At 34.2% G+C, this 21,806-nt stretch overlaps 3 protein-coding genes across 8 annotated transcripts; all 3 read left to right on the top strand.

The window, feature by feature from the left end:
- Positions 1–286: 286 nt before the first annotated feature.
- Positions 287–7,753, top strand: LOC111704495 (uncharacterized). Of its 3 annotated transcripts, none has more exons than XM_023476751.1 (10): positions 287–676; positions 1,561–1,622; positions 2,145–2,239; positions 2,560–3,276; positions 3,381–3,674; positions 4,559–4,723; positions 5,284–5,455; positions 6,030–6,076; positions 6,403–6,583; positions 6,964–7,753. In XM_023476751.1, the coding sequence occupies exons 5-10, from the start codon at positions 3,592–3,594 to the stop codon at positions 7,498–7,500; spliced, it is 1,185 nt and encodes a 394-aa protein (XP_023332519.1). In that variant the 5' UTR covers positions 287–676; positions 1,561–1,622; positions 2,145–2,239; positions 2,560–3,276; positions 3,381–3,591; the 3' UTR covers positions 7,501–7,753. The 3 variants fall into 3 exon arrangements, with proteins under 3 accessions (XP_023332519.1, XP_023332512.1, XP_023332529.1); XM_023476744.1 differs by having other exon boundaries at positions 2,134–2,239; XM_023476761.1 differs by lacking the exon at positions 287–676 and having other exon boundaries at positions 955–1,622; positions 2,134–2,239.
- A 227-nt stretch (positions 7,754–7,980) lies between these two features.
- On the top strand, positions 7,981–17,761 carry LOC111704515 (innexin inx1). 4 transcript variants are annotated; one of them, XM_023476793.1, is made up of 9 exons: positions 7,981–8,100; positions 8,419–8,467; positions 8,897–9,002; positions 10,512–10,737; positions 11,634–12,063; positions 14,227–14,247; positions 14,429–14,624; positions 16,874–17,040; positions 17,443–17,761. In XM_023476793.1, exons 3-9 carry the CDS (start codon positions 8,911–8,913, stop codon positions 17,472–17,474), a joined length of 1,164 nt encoding a protein of 387 aa, XP_023332561.1. In that variant the 5' UTR covers positions 7,981–8,100; positions 8,419–8,467; positions 8,897–8,910; the 3' UTR covers positions 17,475–17,761. The 4 variants fall into 4 exon arrangements, with proteins under 4 accessions (XP_023332561.1, XP_023332554.1, XP_023332540.1 ...); XM_023476786.1 differs by having other exon boundaries at positions 8,419–8,493; positions 8,906–9,002; XM_023476772.1 differs by having other exon boundaries at positions 8,419–8,493.
- On the top strand, positions 17,718–21,308 carry LOC111704485 (AFG3-like protein 2). The gene is made up of 6 exons (XM_023476734.1): positions 17,718–18,283; positions 18,746–18,833; positions 19,185–20,081; positions 20,152–20,282; positions 20,370–20,639; positions 20,975–21,308. The coding sequence occupies exons 1-6, from the start codon at positions 17,805–17,807 to the stop codon at positions 21,303–21,305; spliced, it is 2,196 nt and encodes a 731-aa protein (XP_023332502.1). The 5' UTR covers positions 17,718–17,804; the 3' UTR covers positions 21,306–21,308.
- Positions 21,309–21,806: the final 498 nt, after the last annotated feature.

Genomic DNA, 21,806 nt, shown 5'->3' with positions numbered 1-21,806 from the left:
TGTTCTAAATTGTAGCAAGGTTGGCAAAGCAAAAGCAGATTGTGGTCTTGCGCTAGATAGAGAATTAGAATGGTCCTGGATGAGGTTATTGTTGGAACACAATCTAAACAGAAGAATATGGAGAACTAACAAGTTCTCTTAAAAGTATTTGCGTAGTATTCAACTAAGTCTTGCGAGTATTGTAAACTCTTATTTTTCATTTTTAAATGGGAAATGTTTCTTCCGTGCACGGACGTCCAACAGAAGAAAGAACAAGAGCACAAAAGGAAATATTGTCATAGAATATTTTTATTTAAAAATTCAAAAAATTAAATATCAAATCTTTTTCAGTTTTTAGATTTTAAATGTCTTAATTTTGAGACAATTGATATATTTGAATTAGACTGTACATAGAGGCCAGAACATGTATATTGGACGACGTGAAGTTCAAAAGGTATGGGTTCCTCGACGCCTCCGATGTAAAACTAATTCCGCGGATAGATCTGATCAATGTGGAGGTTCTAATGACATGGTTGGAGCTAGTAAAACCAATCTGGACACTCAGAATACCAGGAAACCTGAAACCAAGGAATTAGGTGAGTCAGAAAGCTCTGATGATGATGAGGGAGAACGAGAATCGTCGCCGGCTCTTCTCCAAAGATTTAATGTTGTCAGCTACTGACGAGGAAACAGATAAGTAAGCAAAATGTTATTTGATGAAATGTTTTCACTAAATTTTTCCAAATATCGAAGGTTTTGGTGCTAAAAAGAAACTACCAAAACTTAATTTTAAACATTTTTGCAAAACTTTGTTACTATTGCGCCCTAGATAAATTAGACCAGGTAGCTCATGTCGTCTTCAACATACCGGAGTGTTTAGGCTGAAATTAAAAATAAGAATTTAGCTCTGAGGCCGTTCCTTCCATAAACTGCATTGGTCGACAAATTGACGTCTCCTATATTGGTCGTCAAGTGTACGATGAAATTATCTATCTATCAGATAAGAATTTAGCATGAGACATCTAGCGGCCAACATATCGTCCCCCAAAGTGCGTGAACTACAAGACCACTATCTATGGAGAGAACGGGCTCTGTACTTGCTACGTCCATACAGTACATTGAATAAAAAGAGATGCGGCAAGTATTGTTCGTACTCCGTACAAATATATGGGGTGTATTGTTTAGAGGACCAGTATCACACACAATATAAATTTATGACTAGAAACTGATCTTTTTTTGGTAGGGGGGGGGGTTAAGCTGAAAATACAACAATTGTCTCTTTAATTTTAAATTCAGCACATCACCGGGCTTCCAAGAATCTTGAAAATTTTCAGGTTAAACTATATTTCCTTGCTTTATTCAATATTCAATCATTTTAAGTTATTATTGGATGATAAGATTTATATTTACCAACCATAGGGAAGAAGCAAGTTTTTTTTAATGGTTGTTTTGGCAGAAGATTCTGACCATTGGGTTTGTATTAATTCTGTTCAGTGGGCGATCAAGTGTATTTTTAAAAGGTAAATAATCCCTTATTGCGTGTTTTCAGTCCTGAAATGTAAATAATTTTTATTTTTCAAGGGAGATGAAAGTTCCTGATGAATATTTCTCAAGGTCCGAACCTTCCAGTTCATCTCCTGTAGGTAGTTCATCAGAGTCTACATCCAAATCTGATTTATCAAGTTCAGCTGACTTCTTAGAGCTCTCATCAGTTGTTTATGGAATTAGTAAACCAGATGAAAATCCAGCTTTGAAATAATCTTAAAAATCTCTTTCCCATGACAGAAAAATTTTTTAATTCTACATTTACCCAGATGTATCATTTGTTTTAATAGTAGCAAGGTTTATAACGTATTATTGCTATTAATTAATATTTATTAATATTAAATTTGTACAAACATAATGAAAATACTTCTAGATTGTGAACTTATAATATGCATATGTCATCATATCATTCCCATCCTGTGATCTTTAAACGTGCAAAAAAGCATTACTAATTTTTCCTCCAGATCTATGAAATATTGCTTTAAATTGTTTCATTTTGAATATTTTTGATTTATTTTTTAAATATTGATTTTTGTCATTTTAACAGTGGTATACAATAGTATAATAATATTTATCCAAACAAAAAATTTACAAATATAATTAAATTAGAATAATTAGAGACCATGTTGACCCACTTCGGATTGTTGGATACGTTTTCTCTATTAAAGCGGAGAAATGTTTGCATTGATAGTAATATAACTACTTTCAACTCCAGGTATGATCAAATTTTTCACGTTAATCTAGCTAATTCTTATGTTTTTTTTGTTTACTCCCTTAAATCGTCTAAATAGCGAATTCGACTGAGCAAAGATTTTTTTGTGACCTACTGTTTTCCCGGATAGATGGACGTTGCCCTGTTTCTAGGAGGGGAGGGGAACACAGTAACCATTGGTACCTTATTCTAGGAGGGGAGGGAAGGGGAGGGGAACACAGTAACATGCATGGGTTCTTTATTTTAAGTGTATTTAAAAAAGGTAAATAATCCCTTATTTTGTGTTTTCAGTCCTGAAATGTAAATAATTTTTATTGTTCAAGGGAGATGAAAGTTCCTGATGAGTATTTCTCAAGGCCCGAACCTTCCAGTTCATCTTCTGTAGGTAGTTCATCAGAGTCTACATCCAAATCTGATTTATCAAGTTCATCAGACTTCTTAGAGCTCTCATCAATTGTTCATGGAATTAGTAAACCAGATGAAAATTCAGCTTTGAAATAATCTTAAAATCTTTTTCCCATGACAGAAAAAATTTGTAATTCAACATTTACCCCAATGTATGATATGTTTTAAATTGTAGCAAGGTTTATAACGCAAAAGGAGATTGCATTATTGCTAGGAGAGAGTATTAAAATGTCCCTGAATGAGGTACCTTTGATTACAGGAACACAATCAAACAGAGAATATCTCATGTTGTCCCTGGGAATCCACTCAACTGCCTTTTTTAGAGTAAGCATGGGAACCAAGCTTTGTTTGGAGTTTTTAAAAATTCATGCCACTCAACCTAAAAATTATAAACCAGACAGAGAACATTCCTGTGATTCTATTGAGTTTCCCAATCAGAATTTGTCCAGTGGTTCATGATATATGAGCTCGGACATCCAAACAAACTAGATTAATGAATTTCATTTCTTTAGCAAAGGTTTGTGAAAATCATATGATTATTTTAGAAATAGTAATCTTAAAAAATGGGAAATGTTTCTTCCGTGCACGGACGTCCAGCTGAAGAAAGAACAGGAGCACAAAAGGAAAAATTATCAGTGAATATTTTTATTTAAAAATTCAAAAAATTAAATATCAAATCTTTTTCAGTTTTTAGATTTTAAATGTCTTAATTTTGAGACAAATGATATATTTGAATTAGACTGTACATAGAGGCCAGAACATGTATATTGGAGGACGTAAAGTTCAAAAGATATGGGTTCCTCGACACCTCCGATGTAAAACTGATTCCGCGGATAGATCTGATCAATGTGGAGGTTCTAATGACATGGTTGGAGCTAGTAAAACCAATCTGGACACTCAGAATACCAGGAAACCTGAAACCAAGGAATTAGGTGAGTCAGAAAGCTCTGATGATGATGAGGGAGAACGAGAATCGTCGCCGGCTCTTCTCCAAAGATTTAATGTTGTCAGCTACTGACGAGGAAACAGATAAGTAAGCAAAATGTTATTTGATGAAATGTTTTCACTAAATTTTTCCAAATATCGAAGGTTTTGGTGCTAAAAAGAAACTACCAAAACTTAATTTTAAACATTTTTGCAAAACTTTGTTACTATTGCGCCCTAGATAAATTAGACCAGGTAGCTCATGTCGTCTTCAACATACCGGAGTGTTTAGGCTGAAATTAAAAATAAGAATTTAGCTCTGAGGCCGTTCCTTCCATAAACTGCATTGGTCGACAAATTGACGTCTCCTATATTGGTCGTCAAGTGTACGATGAAATTATCTATCTATCAGATAAGAATTTAGCATGAGACATCTAGCGGCCAACATATCGTCCCCCAAAGTGCGTGAACTACAAGACCACTATCTATGGAGAGAACGGGCTCTGTACTTGCTACGTCCATACAGTACATTGAATAAAAAGAGATGCGGCAAGTATTGTTCGTACTCCGTACAAATATATGGGGTGTATTGTTTAGAGGACCAGTATCACACACAATATAAATTTATGACTAGAAACTGATCTTTTTTTGGTAGGGGGGGGGGTTAAGCTGAAAATACAACAATTGTCTCTTTAATTTTAAATTCAGCACATCACCGGGTTTCCAAGAATCTTGAAAATTTTCAGGTTAAACTATATTTCCTTGCTTTATTCAATATTCAATCATTTTAAGTTATTATTAGATGATAAGATTTATATTTACTAACCCTACAGAAGAAGTCAGTTTTTTTTAATGGTTGTTTTGGCAGAAGATTCTGACCATTGGGTTTGTATTAATTCTGTTCAGTGGGTGATTAAGCGCATTTTAAAAAGGTAAATAATCCCTTATTGCGCGTTTTCAGTCCTGAAATGTAAATAATTTTTATTGTTCAAGGGAGATGAAAGTTCCTGATGAATATTTCTCAAGGTCCGAACCTTCCAGTTCATCTTCTGTAGGTAGTTCATCAGAGTCTACATCCAAATCTAGTTTATCAAGTTCATCAGACTTCTTGGAGCTCTCTTCCATACCTACTGATGTCGGTACTCATGCACTTGGGAGGTGAACCTAAAAAATTATCTAATGTCCCACTTTTGGGGAAATATCATGGGGTTTAAATATCCTTTACAGAGATTATGAGGGTAAACTGAATCTTAAACTGGCAAATATCTCTTTGATAAAGGAATTGAGTTTTAGTCTTCAAACTCAAATTATTAATCCATATATCTTTGCAACCTGAAGTCGTAGACCTGATATTTCTAATTATAAATTTAGGCAAGGCCATGTTATTCAAAGAACGGAAAATATGTGTGCATCACCTATTCTTCATCCAGACCACACACTTTTCTGTTGTTTTTTATTTTACTTCAAAACTGCAACTTTTAGGTGATAGTGAGCCGGGATTTTAGCATCTTCTTCTTTTTCTTTAAAATAAAACAAGATTAAATATTAAAACCATTATAAACAACATCACGTCGTTCAAAATTCAAATATAATAATTTAAATAAAAATTAAAAATGTAAACAATGCTGGACGAAAAGAGGTGTAGTTGCGGACGAAAAAATGGTGTGGTGTGCCTTCCCTCGCTCACTCAAAAAATAAACAGATTTAATTTTGTTCAGGAGGTTTGAATACAAGGAATACTTTTACCCATGTGGTGCACCCAAAGGCATTAGAACAGCATTCGCCTTTTTCTGTCAGGAATTTTTAAGTACAAACAGAAAAAGACCTGAAGGACAAGGACACAGGAACCACCTTCTGGAAGCTTCAGAAGCCTGGAAAAAGTTACCTAAGGTGTGGTTTAAAAACTTTTTTTGTTGGGAGTATCATTAATCTTGAATTTGATCTGGATATTCGATGTGAGAACTTTGAAAATTTAAAAATAAACGTTTGATAATCACAATTAAATTTATTTCTGCAGGTTTTCTTCTTTTACTTTTTTAATAATACCCTTCAAAGATGGTAAGATTAAAATTGTTGATGACCTAAAACAGTGGAACCGTTTAGTCAAAATTTAACATTTATTTATTATCGGACATAAATATAAACATAAGAACAAACAGAGAATACTACTTTATAAAAATACTAGTATGGGAGCCCAGCTTTGTCCGGAAACTAAGTTATTTGTATGAAAGTCAGCCTTAAAATGTAAAAACTAAGCTAAGGACATTTCCGTAGTTCTATAAAATTTGACGTAAATCGGTCCAGTGGTTGTGACAAAAAAGATTATTTTATATACATAGAGATGGATAATAGATATATAGATATATAGATATATATCTTCTTTTTTAATAAAAAATGTGAAGTTAAAAACTGAAATATATATATATATATACATATAAGTAAACGATTTTACTTGTTAATTTAGGATAGAGCAGATTTCTTCAAAACCAAGGAAAGAAATGATATTAAAAGGTAGACATAAAAATAATATATATTAAGGTTTTCTGCATGAAGGCAAAGTGATTAAATGCTAAAGTGGGCCAAACTCATAGTTGGATGACGACATTTTATGTCCCAAGTATTTAATTTTATATATATATATATACATATGTAGAGGGTGTCTCAAAAAACTGTGCCGTAGGGGTATTAGTAACTGAGGAAACTATTTTCGTTCAATTGTTACGATCAAGGTGGCATTCGAAAGCTTTACATTTCAGTTATTTCATGATGTAAAATTTTTCCATCTAGGCCCCGTACTTTTTTGTTACAACCAATTATTGTATCTTGTTATTTTGTAGGTTTGAAGAAGAAAAAGATGAATATGAGAAGACACTGAATATAAAACTGGCAGTAGTAATGGAACGTGAATTATCCAAGTTAAGAAGCAAAAACAAGAAGATGCAGTTACTACAATTTATTTTAGCAGAGTTTCCTTATGCTAATAAGAAATTTGCGAGAAAAAGTACCTTAGAAGTTCAGGTGATTTTTCCTCAGGGTTTACAGGCCTAGAAATGTATTAGGTCTTGAAATAGGAATTAACCTTAATTTTATTCCCCCCCCCCCCCCCCCTCAAAAAATTTATTTATAGGTAGGAACAATGAAAAAAGAAATTTTTACATCCTTTTAAAAGTTTTTAAAATAAACTGTTTAACTTAACTAAAATGGGTGAGAAATAATTTGGAACTTGAAATATGATTTCTAGACAGCAGTTATGACTTACCAAAATTAGGTGTAAGAATGCTGTATGATATATGAATTAAAATTGTTTTATAACTTGGTTTAAACTATGGGATTGCAAAAATATGTAATTGTAATATTATAACGAACTCGCAAAAATGCATTTTATAATTGATGTTTAGTTGATGCTGTTACGGTTCTTCAATCATTCAATGCAGAAGAATAAGAAGGAACACCCCAACAAGACTCAAAAGATGAAAATTTCTGGTAAAGCTAAACTGGTTTCTGTTCAATCCAAGCCAGCTTCCAAGAAGGACTCTCGGAAACCTGGAACAGTATCCAGTAAAACAAGTACAGGATCCTCTAGACCCAGTCAGGAATCCAGAATACGTGGACCCGTATCCTGTAAACAGGGGACATTGTCTGGTAAACAAGGGCCTGTGTCCGATAAGCTTAAGCAAGTGTCTGGTATGGCTAACGCCAGCATCTTTTTTCCTACACAAGGGCCAGAATCTATGAAACTTGGAGCCGGATCCCTTAATTCCGGAAAACGTTCTGCTAAACCTGATCCTGCATCTGGTAAACTAAAATCGAACAGGCCTGGCCCAAAATCCCGTAAATCAGGACAAAAATCTAGCAAACCCAGCCCTGTAAACCTACGCCAGGGCCTGGAAAAGCTAAACCAAAAGGAGATCCAAGGGAACTTGGATCAGAACTAAATCTGTCAACAACCGAACTTGCTTTGCACCTACTAAATCAATCTACATCAGATTTGAATTTGTATTCATCAGAACCAACTCCATCTACATCAGAACTTGTTTTGTACTCATCAGAGCTTGGTGTCGCGTAACCTTAATTTCCGCAACAGAAAGTGACTTATCGAATTCAGAAACATTTCTTTTTCAACAGCATTAATGACCAGAATCTGGTAGATCTGCAACAATTACTGTAAATACATATTTTTCCTAAAAAGGTTTTTTTACTTCAACTACACAATTAAATGTCCTTTCAAAACGTATTTGATCATTATTTTTTATTTTTCAAATTTTGTGCTTAGTTTTTTATAAACTGAGTATATATTGAGTAAAGTAAATAAAGACATGAGTGAAGTATTTATAGCTTTATTGTTCAATTTTTTATTTTTTTATTATTGTAAATAAGTTTAAAATTAGCATCAAGTAACATACATTTTTTTATTTATCGTCATTTTTTCAGACTTAAATTCGTTATTAATTCCCCTGAATTAATAATGATGCGTGATGCCCAAGGAGCTAATCGGATTTTCAGAAACAAGTCTTAGCCGTCACTTATTTTTAAAGGTGAAGATTGTGGAAAATCGTTTTAGGGAATGTCTGAAAGCAGGAAATAAATGAGTTGTAGTTATATTATTACTATTACTATTACTATTACTATTACTATTACTATTACTATTACTATTACTATTACTATTACTATTACTATTACTAATACTAATACTAATACTAATACTATTTCTATTACTATGACTATGACTATGACTATGACTATGACTATGACTATGACTATGACTATGACTATGACCATGACCATGACCATGACTATTATTATTATTATTATTATTATTATTATTGTCTTTTGTGTTTCATGATTTTTTTTAGTGTGATATGTGGTGTCTGGAAATTCTCTGGTATGGATAATCTTCCCATTGTAAGATCTAAGAACCCAACTAGCTGGTGATCATTCAATAAAAATAATGCAAGTTATTAAACCGCCAAAGCTTAATTTGAACCTGATGCCCGCCCCACTAAAATATGTGATAAACCACGGAAAGGATAACTTGGAAATATAGCAAATCTATTTTATTAATATTTTTGTACAAACATAATGAAAATACTTTTAGATTGTGAACTTAAAATATGCATATGTCATCATATCATTCCCATCCTGTGATCTTTAAACGTGCAAAAAAGCATTACTAATTTTTCCTCCAGATCTATGAAATATTGCTTTAAATTGTTTCATTTTGAATATTTTTGATTTATTTTTTAAATATTGATTTGTGTCATTTTAACAGTGATATACAATAGTATAATAATATTTATCCAAACAAAAAATTCACAAATATTATTAAATTAGAATAATTAGAGACCATGTTGACCCACTTCGGATTGTTGGATACGTTTTCTCTATTAAAGCGGAGAAATGTTTGCATTGATAGTACTATAACTACTTTCAACTCCAGGTATGATCAAATTTTTCACGATAATCTAGCTAATTCTTATGTTTTTTTTGTTTACTCCCTTAAATCGTCTAAATAGCGAATTCGACTGAGCAAAGATTTGTTTGTGACCTACTGTTTTCCCGGATAGATGGACGTTGCCCTGTTTCTAGGAGGGGAGGGGAACACAGTAACCATTGGTACCTTATTCTAGGAGGGGAGGGAAGGGGAGGGGAACACAGTAACATGCATGGGTTCTTTATTTTAGGAGGAGGGGAGGGGAACACATTAACCATTGGTACCTAACTTATTCTGGGAGGGGAACATAGTAACCATGGGTTCTTTATTTTAGGAGGGGAAGGAAGGGGAGGGGAGGGAATGTTTTTGTCTTTACACATACAGAGTAACCCACATGGATTAGACTGCAAGGACGATCTGAAACTCGTAAAATATGACGATTTCGAGGTAAAATTAAGTCTTTTGTCTTGAATTTCGTCTTTTTATTGCCTATTTATGGTCTATTTGTTGACATGGCAACGAAAGAAACCAGTTTTAAGTTGGAGAGAATCCTAAATATAAGGAAATTGACAGTAAAAATTCTGTACAGTCGTCTCTGAAGTCTTATCCTTCGTGGGTTACTCTGTTAGGTAATGGACCAATAGGTGTGGATTAAACATAATAGATTGGTAATATTCTGTTCTTAAGATTTTTTTAATCTAATATTGATATTAGCACATACAAGCTTCAAATATTGACATCAATTAAAACATTCATCATAAAAATGGTTCTTAGAAATCAAATGTTGATTTTGTTCTGTATGTTATTCTGGATACTTGAAGTAAGTAACATATCAAATATGTCCGTCTGAACAGTATAAAATGAACTGGTTAACCTAGCAGCATCAGATCAGAAACGGTCAAATTTTTACTTGAAATTTGTAACTGCCTTTTCTTTGCTTAGGCCATCATCCCCCCTCCCCCCCCCATGATATACCAGGTAAAATCCATCAAAACGGTCAAATATAGTGAGACAATAATGCATATATGGATAATGCAGGCATAATTTGATTAAAAAACAAAAACTAAGAAAAAAAGAGAAATTAAAATTTTTTTTCTTCTAAATTTATTTCATGGGCTCATACAGAAATCTTGTGGCAGATTTGTTGGTTTATACTTTATAATGCAGATTTTGCAGGCTAAAATGTTATTTGTGGCAGATTTGTTGGTTTAAAATACTTTATGTTGCAGATTTCGCAGACTAATATATTATTTGTGGCAGATTTTATGTGTAATTGTTGTAATATGACATTTTTTGGGGTTAGTGGTGTACATTACAATTTTCACATAGATTAATCCTGAAGGAACCCTATAGTTTAGTTCTTGTCTCCCTAAATTGACCCCATTCTAAGAAAAGTTGTTACATGTTTTTCAGCTGTCGCGATAGATTTCAGATTATGTCCGTGATATTTATGTAAAATGGATATAAACAAAGTGGGAAACATTTAATTTGATATCATAAACTTTAATTTTATAGGTTTACTCCTTTTCTGTTCCTAATCGGAGCTCTCCTGCTGGGTGCCTACCAGGTCTTCGGGAATCCAATATCCTGCACCTCCGACAATCATTTCAAGACAAGTTTCGTGGATTCCTACTGCTGGACTACCTCCACTGAGAGCAGTATACCCGGAGAAGAAAGGAACTACTCTGATGACCTGAACATGAAAGGAATACCGTTTCCATATCTCCAGTCAGAGAAAGAAGTAATGTTAAAGGATTAATAATTTAATAAACCATATAATCCCTAGAAACCAGAAGTCGTCCTAAGGACGTCATGAGGACGTCAATAATTACCAGTGGGACGTCCAGCGACGTCGTATTTTAGGTGTTGAGGACGTGTTGAGGACGTTTAACGCAAGGATTCTTACGTCCTCACAACCTAATTTTCGAAGTCGAAATGACGTCACTTTGGACGTCCAAATGACCAAACTTTTGANCAGTTAGGTCTCCTGACATAACTCAACCAATCTCGACCAAATCCGACCTAAGTGGATTGGTCAGGTTAAGACCAGTATCAGACCAGTTAGGTTATTTGACCTAACCCGACCTAACCTGACCAAACACAACCTAGGGGGACTGGTCATGTTCCGACCACTTTGGTAAACTGACGTAACCCGACCTAACCGGGACCTAACACGACCTATAAGGGGACTTGTCATATTGCTACCAATTTGGTAATCTGACGTAACCTGACCTAACTTGACCTATCTCGACCTAATGGGACTGGTCGCGCGACGTCACTGGTTTCTAGGGATGTTCTATAAATTATGATTTTTAGGACTCACTCGATCATAAATTACATCAGATGGTCATTTTAAATTTAATATAAGTTACAAAATATATTTAGACATACAAATTCACAGTCCAACTGAGGTCATACATTTTTTATGTAAAATTTTATAAAATTTGGTATCTGTTAAATGTCTGATTTTCACTTCAAATGTTGATACAGATGTACTAAGATCGACATTTTCAAACTTTTAAAATTGTAAAACTGCTCATCAATGATAATTGATTTAGAAGTTCTTGTTAAACCTCTAAATTACCGAGCTTCACTTCTTTTCCGACCAAGTTAAACACATGAGTTTTTTAATCTTAGGTATTACATACGTACTATCAGTGGACTTCATTGATACTCCTGGTTCTAGCCGCAGTGTCCAGGATACCTCACCTACTCTGGAAGTACCTGGAGGGAAACCTACTCCGAACTCTTATCCCGGAAGGAGTTGATAGGATTCAACTCATGGATTTAGAAGGAGAAGCGTACACTCATAAACTTGTAATGTATTTGGTGGAGAATATGAAGAGCAGGCGGCATAAGAACTATGGGTTCTGGTTCGTGGTCACGGAAACTCTCAACCTAGTCTCCGTACTTGCAAACATATTTATCCTGCACTGCTTCTTTGACGGACGGTTTTTCCAGTTCGGAGTGAACTTTATTCAACATCATCTCGGAGGTGGAACTGGGAAGGAAATTACTTTGTTCCCTCTGCTTGCTAGGTGTAGAATATACAGGAGTGGACCCTCAGGTAACAACGGAACACTCGCATTAAACTAATATTATAATCCTTACATCTTTGCAATCAAACATATCTAGCAACTTAATGTACCCAACCCAACCTTATTCCGCCATATACTTTACCCAAAACAACCTTACTCCACTATCACTATACGCAACCTTACTCCGCTATCTACTATACCCAACCCAACCTTACTCCGCTATCTACTATACCCAACCCAACCTTACTCCACTATCTACTATTCCCACACAACCTTACTCCGTTATCTCGTATAATAATCCAACCTTACTCCGCTATCTACTATGCCCAACCACTCCGCTATCTACTATACCCAACCCAACCTTACTCCGCTATCTACTATACCCAACCCAACCTTACTCCGCTATCTACTATACCCAACCCAACCTTACTCCGCTATCTACTATACCCANTTATATTTCTGTCTCTGTCAGGGGCGTAGATAAGGATTCTGTAGGGTTGGTAAAAATTTTTAATTTGGCGCCGAAATTTTTTTTACCCCCGTAAAAAAAATTTCGGCGCCAAATTAAAAATTTTTACCAACCCTACAGAATCCTTATCTACGCCCCTGACAGAGACAGAAATATAAACAGACGGACATTATACAGATATATATTTACAGATGAATAAAAGTAAATAAACAAATTTTCTAGAAAAATATCATGATGTATATCAAATTATTGGTTTTAATTGGGTTTGATTTGCATTTTCCACTCATTTCTGGGATTTACAAACTCAATCTAATCAAGGCTTCACCTTTCAGCTTTCACCTTGTTTTATAACCTTCATTATAGTCATTCATTTTACATTAACTACAAAGATCTGTAAAAAACTGAATTTATTTTATTTTAAAGTATTATAAAAATAATAGTTTTACTCTAAGAGGAAAAAGATGTTACTTTTTAAAATCTTTAGAAAAGCTACTCTGCAAAACTTTGAAAAGATATTGTCATTACTGAATGTCAAATTTTCATGTCGTCAATTTATGTAGTATGTTAAGATCTTAACGAAATCTAATGTGGAAATGACATTATTTAGAAGTAAAAATGTTTTTTTTATTGTCCATACCCTTTTTTTCTATTAAAAAAACATCTAATTTTAATGACATTGACTATTACTTTAGAATTTAGAATCATTTAGAATATGTTGACTTAAAATTTTAAATATCTGATTCCGACGTATCTGCACAGTGCACATTTTAATTGTTTTCGTGCAAATTTAAAAGATATTCAATTTTAAAATCAACCTTTTTTTAAAAACAAAAACAAAGTAACAACTCTTTCCTCCATTAAAAAGTCTGCGCGGCTTGGCGCTTAAAAACTTGTTAAGAATGTCTTCATGTTTAATTGATTTTAATCTACTAGGATGGGAGTGCATGTGTGCAAGGCTAGATAGCCTTTCCGTTTTCATGGTGTTCCGCAGCCATGTTAGCAACCTAATTATCAATATACATAAGTTCGGTTTCTATTTTTTGTTTAAATTTTAAACAGTTTTCAAAGCTTGTAACTGTTTAGGCATCTGCAAAATGCCGCAAAAACTTTTACTATCATGAAAATAGACGTCTTTACACAAGTGCAGACTAATCAATAGGGAATGTTTTTTTTTGAAGTGAAGGGGTCAAGGCAACTGTAACAGGGCCTTAATATTTGTTCAGGGGTAATTACCTCCAAGATTCTAGGGGGGGGGGGGTAATTACCCCCACAATTCTAGGGGGGGGTATTTACCCCCAGGATTCTAGGGGGGGGGGGGGTAAAAAACCCCAATAATCCCCCTTATCTACGCCACTGGTCTGTGTATAAATATATAAATATATATCTTGCAGTATAATATCTGTATAATATCCGTCTGTTTATATTTCTGTCTGTGTATAAAGATATTAATATAAAAATATAATAAAGGTCATTTTAAAAGTTACAAAATATGTCTATACTTTACAAATTCACAGTTCAACTGAGTTATATTTTTAAATTTACTACAATAAAGTTTTGATGTATAATTCAGGGGCTAATTTTTCTTTAAAAAGTTTGATTTTCTCTTTTAATATATATAATACTTTTGATTATTACCAAAGGTTATTTTTATAAAGTACATAACTCAGTGATCATTAGTTGATATAGTTTTTATTATTTCCTTTTAATTTATTTCTTATTTTAGGCTCCAGAGAAAACTTCGAAGGACTCAAAGCATAAAAATAAATTATCAAATTAAGATTGATAAATAAATTTTGGGAAACAGATTTTTTCCCTACAATTAGGATCAAAAATAAATACAGGGGTAAATTAATATTTTCAGAATTCAATTCTTCCTTTTATTCTCATAATATAATATTTGCATTACCTTGCTTTGATTTTGACAGAGACTTGCGTTCTAATTGTGAATCTGATTAATCAAGAGGTATTCCTTGTCGTCTGGTTCTTCCTCGCATTCTTAACCATCCTCATCAGTGTGGCAATCGTTTCACGGTGTATCACCGTCTACTCGGTCTCCGACAGAGTCCGCCGTATTCGAATCCTGACCGGAAGTTATTCACACGTCAGCGGACTCATTGAAAAGTAATATATTTAGATTTTATAATATTTTAACATAAGGGATTGGATAGATGGTATTAGTGTTAGGATGACCAGAGGCGCAACTAGGGGGGGACCCTTAACTCCCCCCAAACCCTAACAAAATAATATATTGCCCCCCCCTAGCAAAAGCCCTAGTTGCGCCTCTGAGGATGACGCTCATTTCCAATATATTTAAGTAAACCAATTAAAAAAAACAATTAGAAAATCATTGAAAGGGTTTATTTATGCAATAGACAACTTTTTGTGTTGGGACATTTATAGTTATTTAGACAGGAAATTTAATGAATAGTACATCTACATATTTATACTTTGTTTGTTTGTATCCAATAAACGTGAAATAATAATAAACCGATCGGGCCCAAATTTTTTGTGGGACCTCGTATGACATTAGGGTTCGTTTATGGATGATCGAATTTTAAAAAATTTGCCTCTAATAAAACTCGATTTTTGAGAATTTTGAAATTCCACGAAATATTTCTTTAATAATCCGCGAAATTTTTGTTTGTTTTCCAATGTATATGAAGAGAATATGTTTACAATTGAAATTGAAGATGTGCGCGAAGCGCCCTAATAGCTTGGTTTAATAGAAAAAGAATTTCATAGGACATTTCATAGACAAATAATTTCAAAGACAGAGAAGACTACTGTTATCATGAATTAATAAAATTATTTGGATCTTTTTGTAGTTGTTTTGACAACGGGGGATAAAAGAAAAGGCAAATCATATATTATATATGCTAAGCTTTTGTCTAATTTAAGAAATTGTATTTAATAAAAAACCTCTTTATATGAAGACTTGGAATAAAAATGTATTTATCAGTTCCGTTGTCAGTACTTTAGTGAGGACTGTGAAACATCGTTAATCTCGTAACACCTGATTTCGATATCTAATATGGGCAATGCTTTATCCCTCAATTAAATTTGTCCCTGCTTGGTATGACCACCACTGGATATTGAAAATTAAATAAGATGGAGATTAATGCTTGATTACGAGTTTAACGATCAAAAGTTCTGACCTCTAGTTTACAGGAAAGATCTTCGTAGTTTTTAGTTTTTAGTCATTCTTTAATTAAAGTTTGTTATTAATCTACAGGATTCTGAACCCTACTTTCTATATCTATTCATGATAAAGATATCGGAGAATTAGGATTTTTGTCTCAACCTAAGCAAATTTCAGCAATTTTCTTCCTTGTCTGCATTGAATATATATCTTGTTTTCGTTGATAGCAATAAAATAAAGAAATTGAGTGGGATTTTCTAATCCCTATATCTTTGTAACTCAATGTTGTAAACATAAGATATTTCAAATTGTGAATTATGTTAGATCAAAAGACTAAACTCAGCTTAGGTCAATACATGGATCTCATACAACTAGTCCTCACATAATTAATCTATCTATTTTTAAACACATTTCGTCAACAATTCAAAACGAGATAATACTGGTTACTTACTGGTGAATCGCCTCATCTTCTTTCTATTTTTTATTTTTTTTTTGTATTTTTTGGCAATTCCTTCTGATCCCCGTCACAGTTTCTGTTTCTGATCTTTCCTACATATTGTAAATCGACCTTTATATTAAAGCCTAATGCTTTAGCTTCAGAAAGTATACAAAAAGGTCTTTTATTTTAAGCATTTTTTCGTTCTATAGTGGTCTATTGTTAATGCTCATGTTTAAAACACCTCTCGTTAACATTTCAAAACGAGATTCCATTGGTGACTTAATTGTGTATCGCCTTATTCTTTCATTCTTGTACGTTATTCGCTTCTTGTTTCTTGTTTTTTTTTTATATTTTTTCGGATCACCTTCTTAGATTCTGCCTTTTGCTACTTGTTGCAAATCGGCCTTTATTTGATCTGAAAAGTGAAAATGTATTTCCTGGTCCCTACGAGCTCTCATTAAATGTTGTCAGCTTACTTTGCTTTACTGAATTTACTTTTCTTTAAAATTAAAACATGAAAAATGTGTCATTTATCAAATATTTACGATTTCTACAAAAGTTAAAAATCTAGTTTTTTAGTCTTTAGTCATTAATTTTGACTCTTTTTGAGTCTTTTAAGTCAAAAAAAAATTTCGCTTGCGGCACGATTTTTTGTTCCTAATTATTAATTTTTTGGTTCCTAACAAATCTTGCCCCCCCCTCACTCAAATCCTGTATCTGCCCCTGACGCTGGAGCAGACAGCTCCATGATAAGACTCTTGTATATATGTGATAACTGTACTCTAATCTCAGGATCGGGTTCGGAGACTGGATCATTCTCGAGCTTCTCCTCGGACACTTCCAGGTCTTCTTCGCCAAGGGGATTGTGACAGAGCTTGCTAGAGTTCAAGGTTTACTCCAGGATGAAGGAGTTATTGATGCCTGGTTACCGGACTCCAGAACTCAAAACCAACCCTCAGGTTAAGTTAAATCTTACCAATATTTTCATTCACATTATAGAGATAAGAGAAATCAAAAAGATATTTCCATTTTTTAAATGTTGTTGTTTTGGTTTGTTTTGTGTGATCTTATGCGTATGTTGAATGTAAATTTAAATTAAACGAATCTAACAAAACGATTTAAACATTAATTACGACTCAATGCACTGGTTTACCTCAAAGTTTTATGTTTGAAGAAAGAGTTCCTAAATGTTTCAAGAAAAAATTATGTATTTTTTTTTTAAAGTACAGAATTATACATTACTTGGGTCCGATAATGTAACGAATTATTAAAATTTTATATAATCTTTTTTTAAATTAACCCATGATCGAGTAAAATATGAGCTTTTTTACCAGAAGTTAAATAATTTTTTGTTTTTTTAGGGCTTTTAGAGCAGGAGAAGAAAATGCCTTAAAGATAGAGAAACTCTATACCATCGTTGAAAACAGAACTTTTTGCTTGATTAAACGCATTTTATCTGTTAAATTTTCGGAAGTGTAATGTTTGATGTAAATTTGAATTTCGCGCGTTACTCAATCTCAAATGCCGCGATCTTCATTCTTCCCTTAGTTGTGCAACTTCATTTTTAGTTTTGTATAATATTTGCCTGATGTAATTGTAAAAGTTAAAAGATTTACGACGATATATATCGCCAGTAATGTAACAACCTTCATAGTTGTCTCAACTTCCTACTTTTTCAGATAAATCTAAATTATTCTGAAGTTCTACCAAAGCTATTGTAACCATGTCTTGGAGATTTTTATCCTCTACCCGCCGTTTTGAGCGCTTGGCAGGCCGTGCTCTCAGGAACAATTCAACCTTCATTGGCCTGAAAAAACGTGATATGAAAGAGCTTGGTCGGTATCAAAGATCCCCAGCATTATCAGATGTTCTTGAATCATTTCAACAATGGTGTTCAAAACCTCCGAAGGGGTTTGAGAAATTTTTCAAAGAAAAACCAGGTTCCAAACCAACCAAATCCTCTACTAAAGATGTACCTAAAGAGACGAGAAAATCCCAACCTAAACCTGCGGAAAAATCCGAAATGCCAGATTTCTTTAAACTTGGTCAGAGAGGAGGGAGTAAGGGAGGGAGCGGGGGAGGAGGAGGGATGGGCGGCCTAGGAAATATGCCTGATGCAGAGAAGCAGAAACTAGCGTCAATGGTTGGGTTGGGACTAGTTGGTGTACTAGCAATGATTTACATGAATCAAATGAACTACAGGTAAAAAAAAATTTATTAGAAGTCCTTAAGAAATAATTGTTGTAAAGTTATACTACTGGAGTTGGGACTTTATTTCTGAACAATATCATTAAATATATAAATTTGGCTTGTCTGTTTGTTTGTATCCGATAAACGTCGAAACGGCTGAACCGATCGGGCCCAAATTTTATTTAGGGAAGGTTTATGAATGATCAAAATTTCAAATATTTGTCTCCATCAAAATTCGATCTTCATTAGATTTTTGAAAATTTTGAAAATCCACGAAATTTTTTGTGAAAATCCGCGAATTATTTTTGTTTTGTTTTACGATGTACACAAAGAGAACATGTTCACAATTAATTTAGAAGAAGGCTAGTTAAATATATTTAGTTTAATCATGTCTCCAATAGCCAGAAAGCATTTGAAATCATGTTCAAGTAAACTAAGCTAATTAAATTTCATTTCTGACCCGATTTTTTACAGGGAAATTTCTTGGAAGGAATTTGTGACCCAACATCTTTCAAGAGGAACTGTAGAGAAATTAGAAGTTATTAATCACAAGTGGGTCAAGGTATATGATTTGGATGAAACTATAAACAAAGTTGTTTAGATCTGAGTAGATATGATAATTTCATTACAGGGTTAACCATAAATGATGACACTGTAAAAATGTTCAGTTCAATGGGATCATGAATTAAAGGACACAGACAGAACGCGTGAATTCCGTACAGTCGTCTCTTAAGTCTCATCCGTTGTGGGTACCCCTGTGAAAAATATGTCCATCACTTATCAAAGTTATTTGAATTTGCTTTATTTTATAAGTTTTTTCTTTTGAACAAGGACTTTTTAACTTATTGGCAAGATCAATTAATTTTACTTATTAAGTTTTGCTATATTTATTTTATTAAAAAACTTGTTTTAGGTTTACACTAATTCCGCTGTTTCCGGAGAAGTACTCTGGTTTACTATCGGAAGTTTGGAAACCTTTGAGAGAAATCTTGAAGCTGTTGAACATGAACTCGGGATTGAACCATCTCGTGCTGTTCCTGTTTTATATAAATCCCAGATGGAGATGTCCAACGTGTTCTCCGTTCTTCCAACCCTACTCCTAATAGGGTTTTTGGTCTGGTCAATGCGCAGAGCAGGATCTATGATGGGAGGAATGGGAGGGATGGGAGCTCCGGGTAGGGGTGGGAAGGGCGGAGGTATGTTCGGAGGTATGATGCAGTCAACAGCTAAGATAATTGATCCTGCAGAGATAAATGTAGCTTTTAAGGATGTTGCTGGTTGCGAGGAGGCAAAGATTGAAATTATGGAATTTGTTAATTTTCTGAAGAACCCCCAGCAGTATACAGACCTTGGAGCTAAGATTCCTAAAGGAGCAATTCTAACCGGACCCCCCGGTACGGGTAAAACTTTAATCGCGAAGGCAACCGCTGGGGAAGCAAATGTTCCGTTTATTTCTGTCTCTGGATCCGAATTTTTAGAGATGTTTGTCGGAGTCGGACCTGCAAGGGTTCGGGATATGTTTGCAATGGCGCGTAAGAATGCTCCCTGCATTCTCTTTATCGATGAAATAGACGCGGTCGGACGGAAGAGAGGAGGAAGGAATGTGGGTGGACAAAGTGAGGCGGAGAACACCCTGAACCAGCTCCTGGTAGAGATGGATGGGTTCAACACTGGAACTACCAACGTTATTGTCCTTGCAGCAACCAACAGGATGGATATATTGGATCAGGCTCTGCTCCGTCCTGGAAGGTTTGATCGTCAGATCTATGTTCCTGCTCCAGATATTAAGGGTCGATCAAGCATTTTCAAGGTAACAATTGAGTTCAAAATTTGTGAAACATACTTTTTCATAATTTCTTTTCTAAAACTTATTTTCTAAGGTTCATCTTGGAAACCTGAAGACTGACGTGGACAAGATTGAATTATCGAAGAAGATGGCTGCACTGACTCCTGGATTTACTGGAGCAGATATCGCTAATGTGTGCAATGAAGCAGCCCTCATAGCCGCTAGGTTCGTAATTTATAGATTGATGAGAAAAAAAATATAAATATTTTTCTAAATAATGTCAAAACATTCTTATTTTGCTTTTAATTTTAGGGAGTTGGCTAAAAGCATCGTTATGAAGCACTTTGAAGCTGCGATAGAGCGTGTGGTCGCTGGTATGGAGAAGAAGACTAATGTTCTGCAACCGGAGGAGAAGAAAACTGTTGCGTATCACGAGGCAGGTCACGCTGTAGCTGGCTGGTTCCTAGAGCACGCTGACCCACTTCTTAAAGTTTCCATTATACCCCGTGGGAAGGGTTTAGGTTATGCCATGTATCTACCCAAGGAGCAATATCTTTACACCACAGAACAGCTCTTCGACAGGTTAGGGATCGTTCCTTTAGTTTTGTTAAAATATCTTTCTATTTATTATCATGAAATCATATTATAAATAATTTCTATGGATATATTTTCCGTTTCCCAATTAGACTGTGCAGTTCGGGAGTGAACATCAAATGTGCGTTAAAAAGATTTCCCATCATCACTTTTCTTTTACAAAACTCAAATTTTGCTTCTCAAGCCAAACACTTATTTCCTTGGGATAAAGTCCAAAAGTATTGATACTAGTTACGTTTAAAAAACTGAAGATATTAAGTTCCAAAATATTAATATTAATGTTCGATAAAAAAACTGGAAATAATATTACTCCTGATGTGTAGGATGTGTATGACACTGGGTGGAAGAGCAGCGGAGAGGATATTCTTCAACAGGATCACTACAGGAGCACAAGATGATCTACAGAAAGTTACCAAATCTGCATACGGACAAATTACTCAGTATGGAATGAACGAAGCAGTCGGAAACATTAGTTTCGAGCAGCCACAGCAGGGGGAGATGGTGTTCGATAAACCTTTCTCCGAGGCCACGGCTCAACTCGTGGACGAGGAGGCCAAAAAGCTCATCGACTCTGCCATGACAAGAACTATTGAGCTGCTCAACGAGCACAAGAATGACGTTATCAAAGTAAGGACTTGTTTCAATTGTATTTGAATTTAAAAAATAGACAGGGGAAAAAAACTTAATACTGCTCTTTTCATTTTAGTTGATAAAGCTTGACCGTAGATTTTATACCCACCGGCGTAGCTTCAATAAAATTGCTTACAATTTACATGCTTATTACTTTTAATCAATCCTATACCCTCCATGTAACTTTTTCTAACAATTTTTTCCTCGTTTCTGAAAAAGTTTTTTCCCCCTTTAATTTACATTTCATTTATTTTACCCAGTTCATCTTATCATTCCTAAGACGGAAGGACGTTTCCTAATTTTACTTACGAATTTAGCATTATAACCGTTAAATTCATGAAAGATGGAGACCCTTAAGCATTAGGCTACTGAAAGGACAATTAAATCGAGACTAACCCAAAATGTAAACTTTTTACTACAGATGCAAATAACGTAAAACCTTCTCATTTGGAAATGACAATAGTACAAATAAATAGAGACTTCTCTTCATCTTAATATTAAAATAATACAAATAATTAGACTGTT

The sequence above is a fragment of the Eurytemora carolleeae genome, unplaced genomic scaffold (assembly GCF_000591075.1).
Source record: "Eurytemora carolleeae unplaced genomic scaffold, Eaff_2.0 scaffold2, whole genome shotgun sequence".
Taxonomy (NCBI): domain Eukaryota; kingdom Metazoa; phylum Arthropoda; class Copepoda; order Calanoida; family Temoridae; genus Eurytemora; species Eurytemora carolleeae.
Note: the sequence above shows the minus strand (reverse complement) of the source record. Positions and strands in the feature narration are given on the sequence as shown.

What these genes read in the sequence shown, in the direction of transcription:
- LOC111704495 (XM_023476751.1), top strand. Translation starts at nt 3,592, where the DNA reads ATGATGATGAGGGAGAACGAGAATCGTCGCCGGCTCTTCTCCAAAGAT. An exon ending in GGTACTCATGCACTTGGGAG is followed by an intron (nt 4,724 to 5,283) that starts GTGAACCTAAAA and finishes AATTTTGTTCAG; the next exon opens with GAGGTTTGAATACAAGGAAT. An exon ending in CCTGGAAAAAGTTACCTAAG is followed by an intron (nt 5,456 to 6,029) that starts GTGTGGTTTAAA and finishes TTGTTAATTTAG; the next exon opens with GATAGAGCAGATTTCTTCAA.
- LOC111704515 (XM_023476793.1), top strand. Translation starts at nt 8,911, where the DNA reads ATGTTGACCCACTTCGGATTGTTGGATACGTTTTCTCTATTAAAGCGG. An exon ending in ATCTCCAGTCAGAGAAAGAA is followed by an intron (nt 10,738 to 11,633) that starts GTAATGTTAAAG and finishes TTTTAATCTTAG; the next exon opens with GTATTACATACGTACTATCA. An exon ending in AACTCAAAACCAACCCTCAG is followed by an intron (nt 17,041 to 17,442) that starts GTTAAGTTAAAT and finishes TTGTTTTTTTAG; the next exon opens with GGCTTTTAGAGCAGGAGAAG.
- LOC111704485 (XM_023476734.1), top strand. Translation starts at nt 17,805, where the DNA reads ATGTCTTGGAGATTTTTATCCTCTACCCGCCGTTTTGAGCGCTTGGCA. An exon ending in GTCGATCAAGCATTTTCAAG is followed by an intron (nt 20,082 to 20,151) that starts GTAACAATTGAG and finishes TTATTTTCTAAG; the next exon opens with GTTCATCTTGGAAACCTGAA. An exon ending in ACAGAACAGCTCTTCGACAG is followed by an intron (nt 20,640 to 20,974) that starts GTTAGGGATCGT and finishes CCTGATGTGTAG; the next exon opens with GATGTGTATGACACTGGGTG.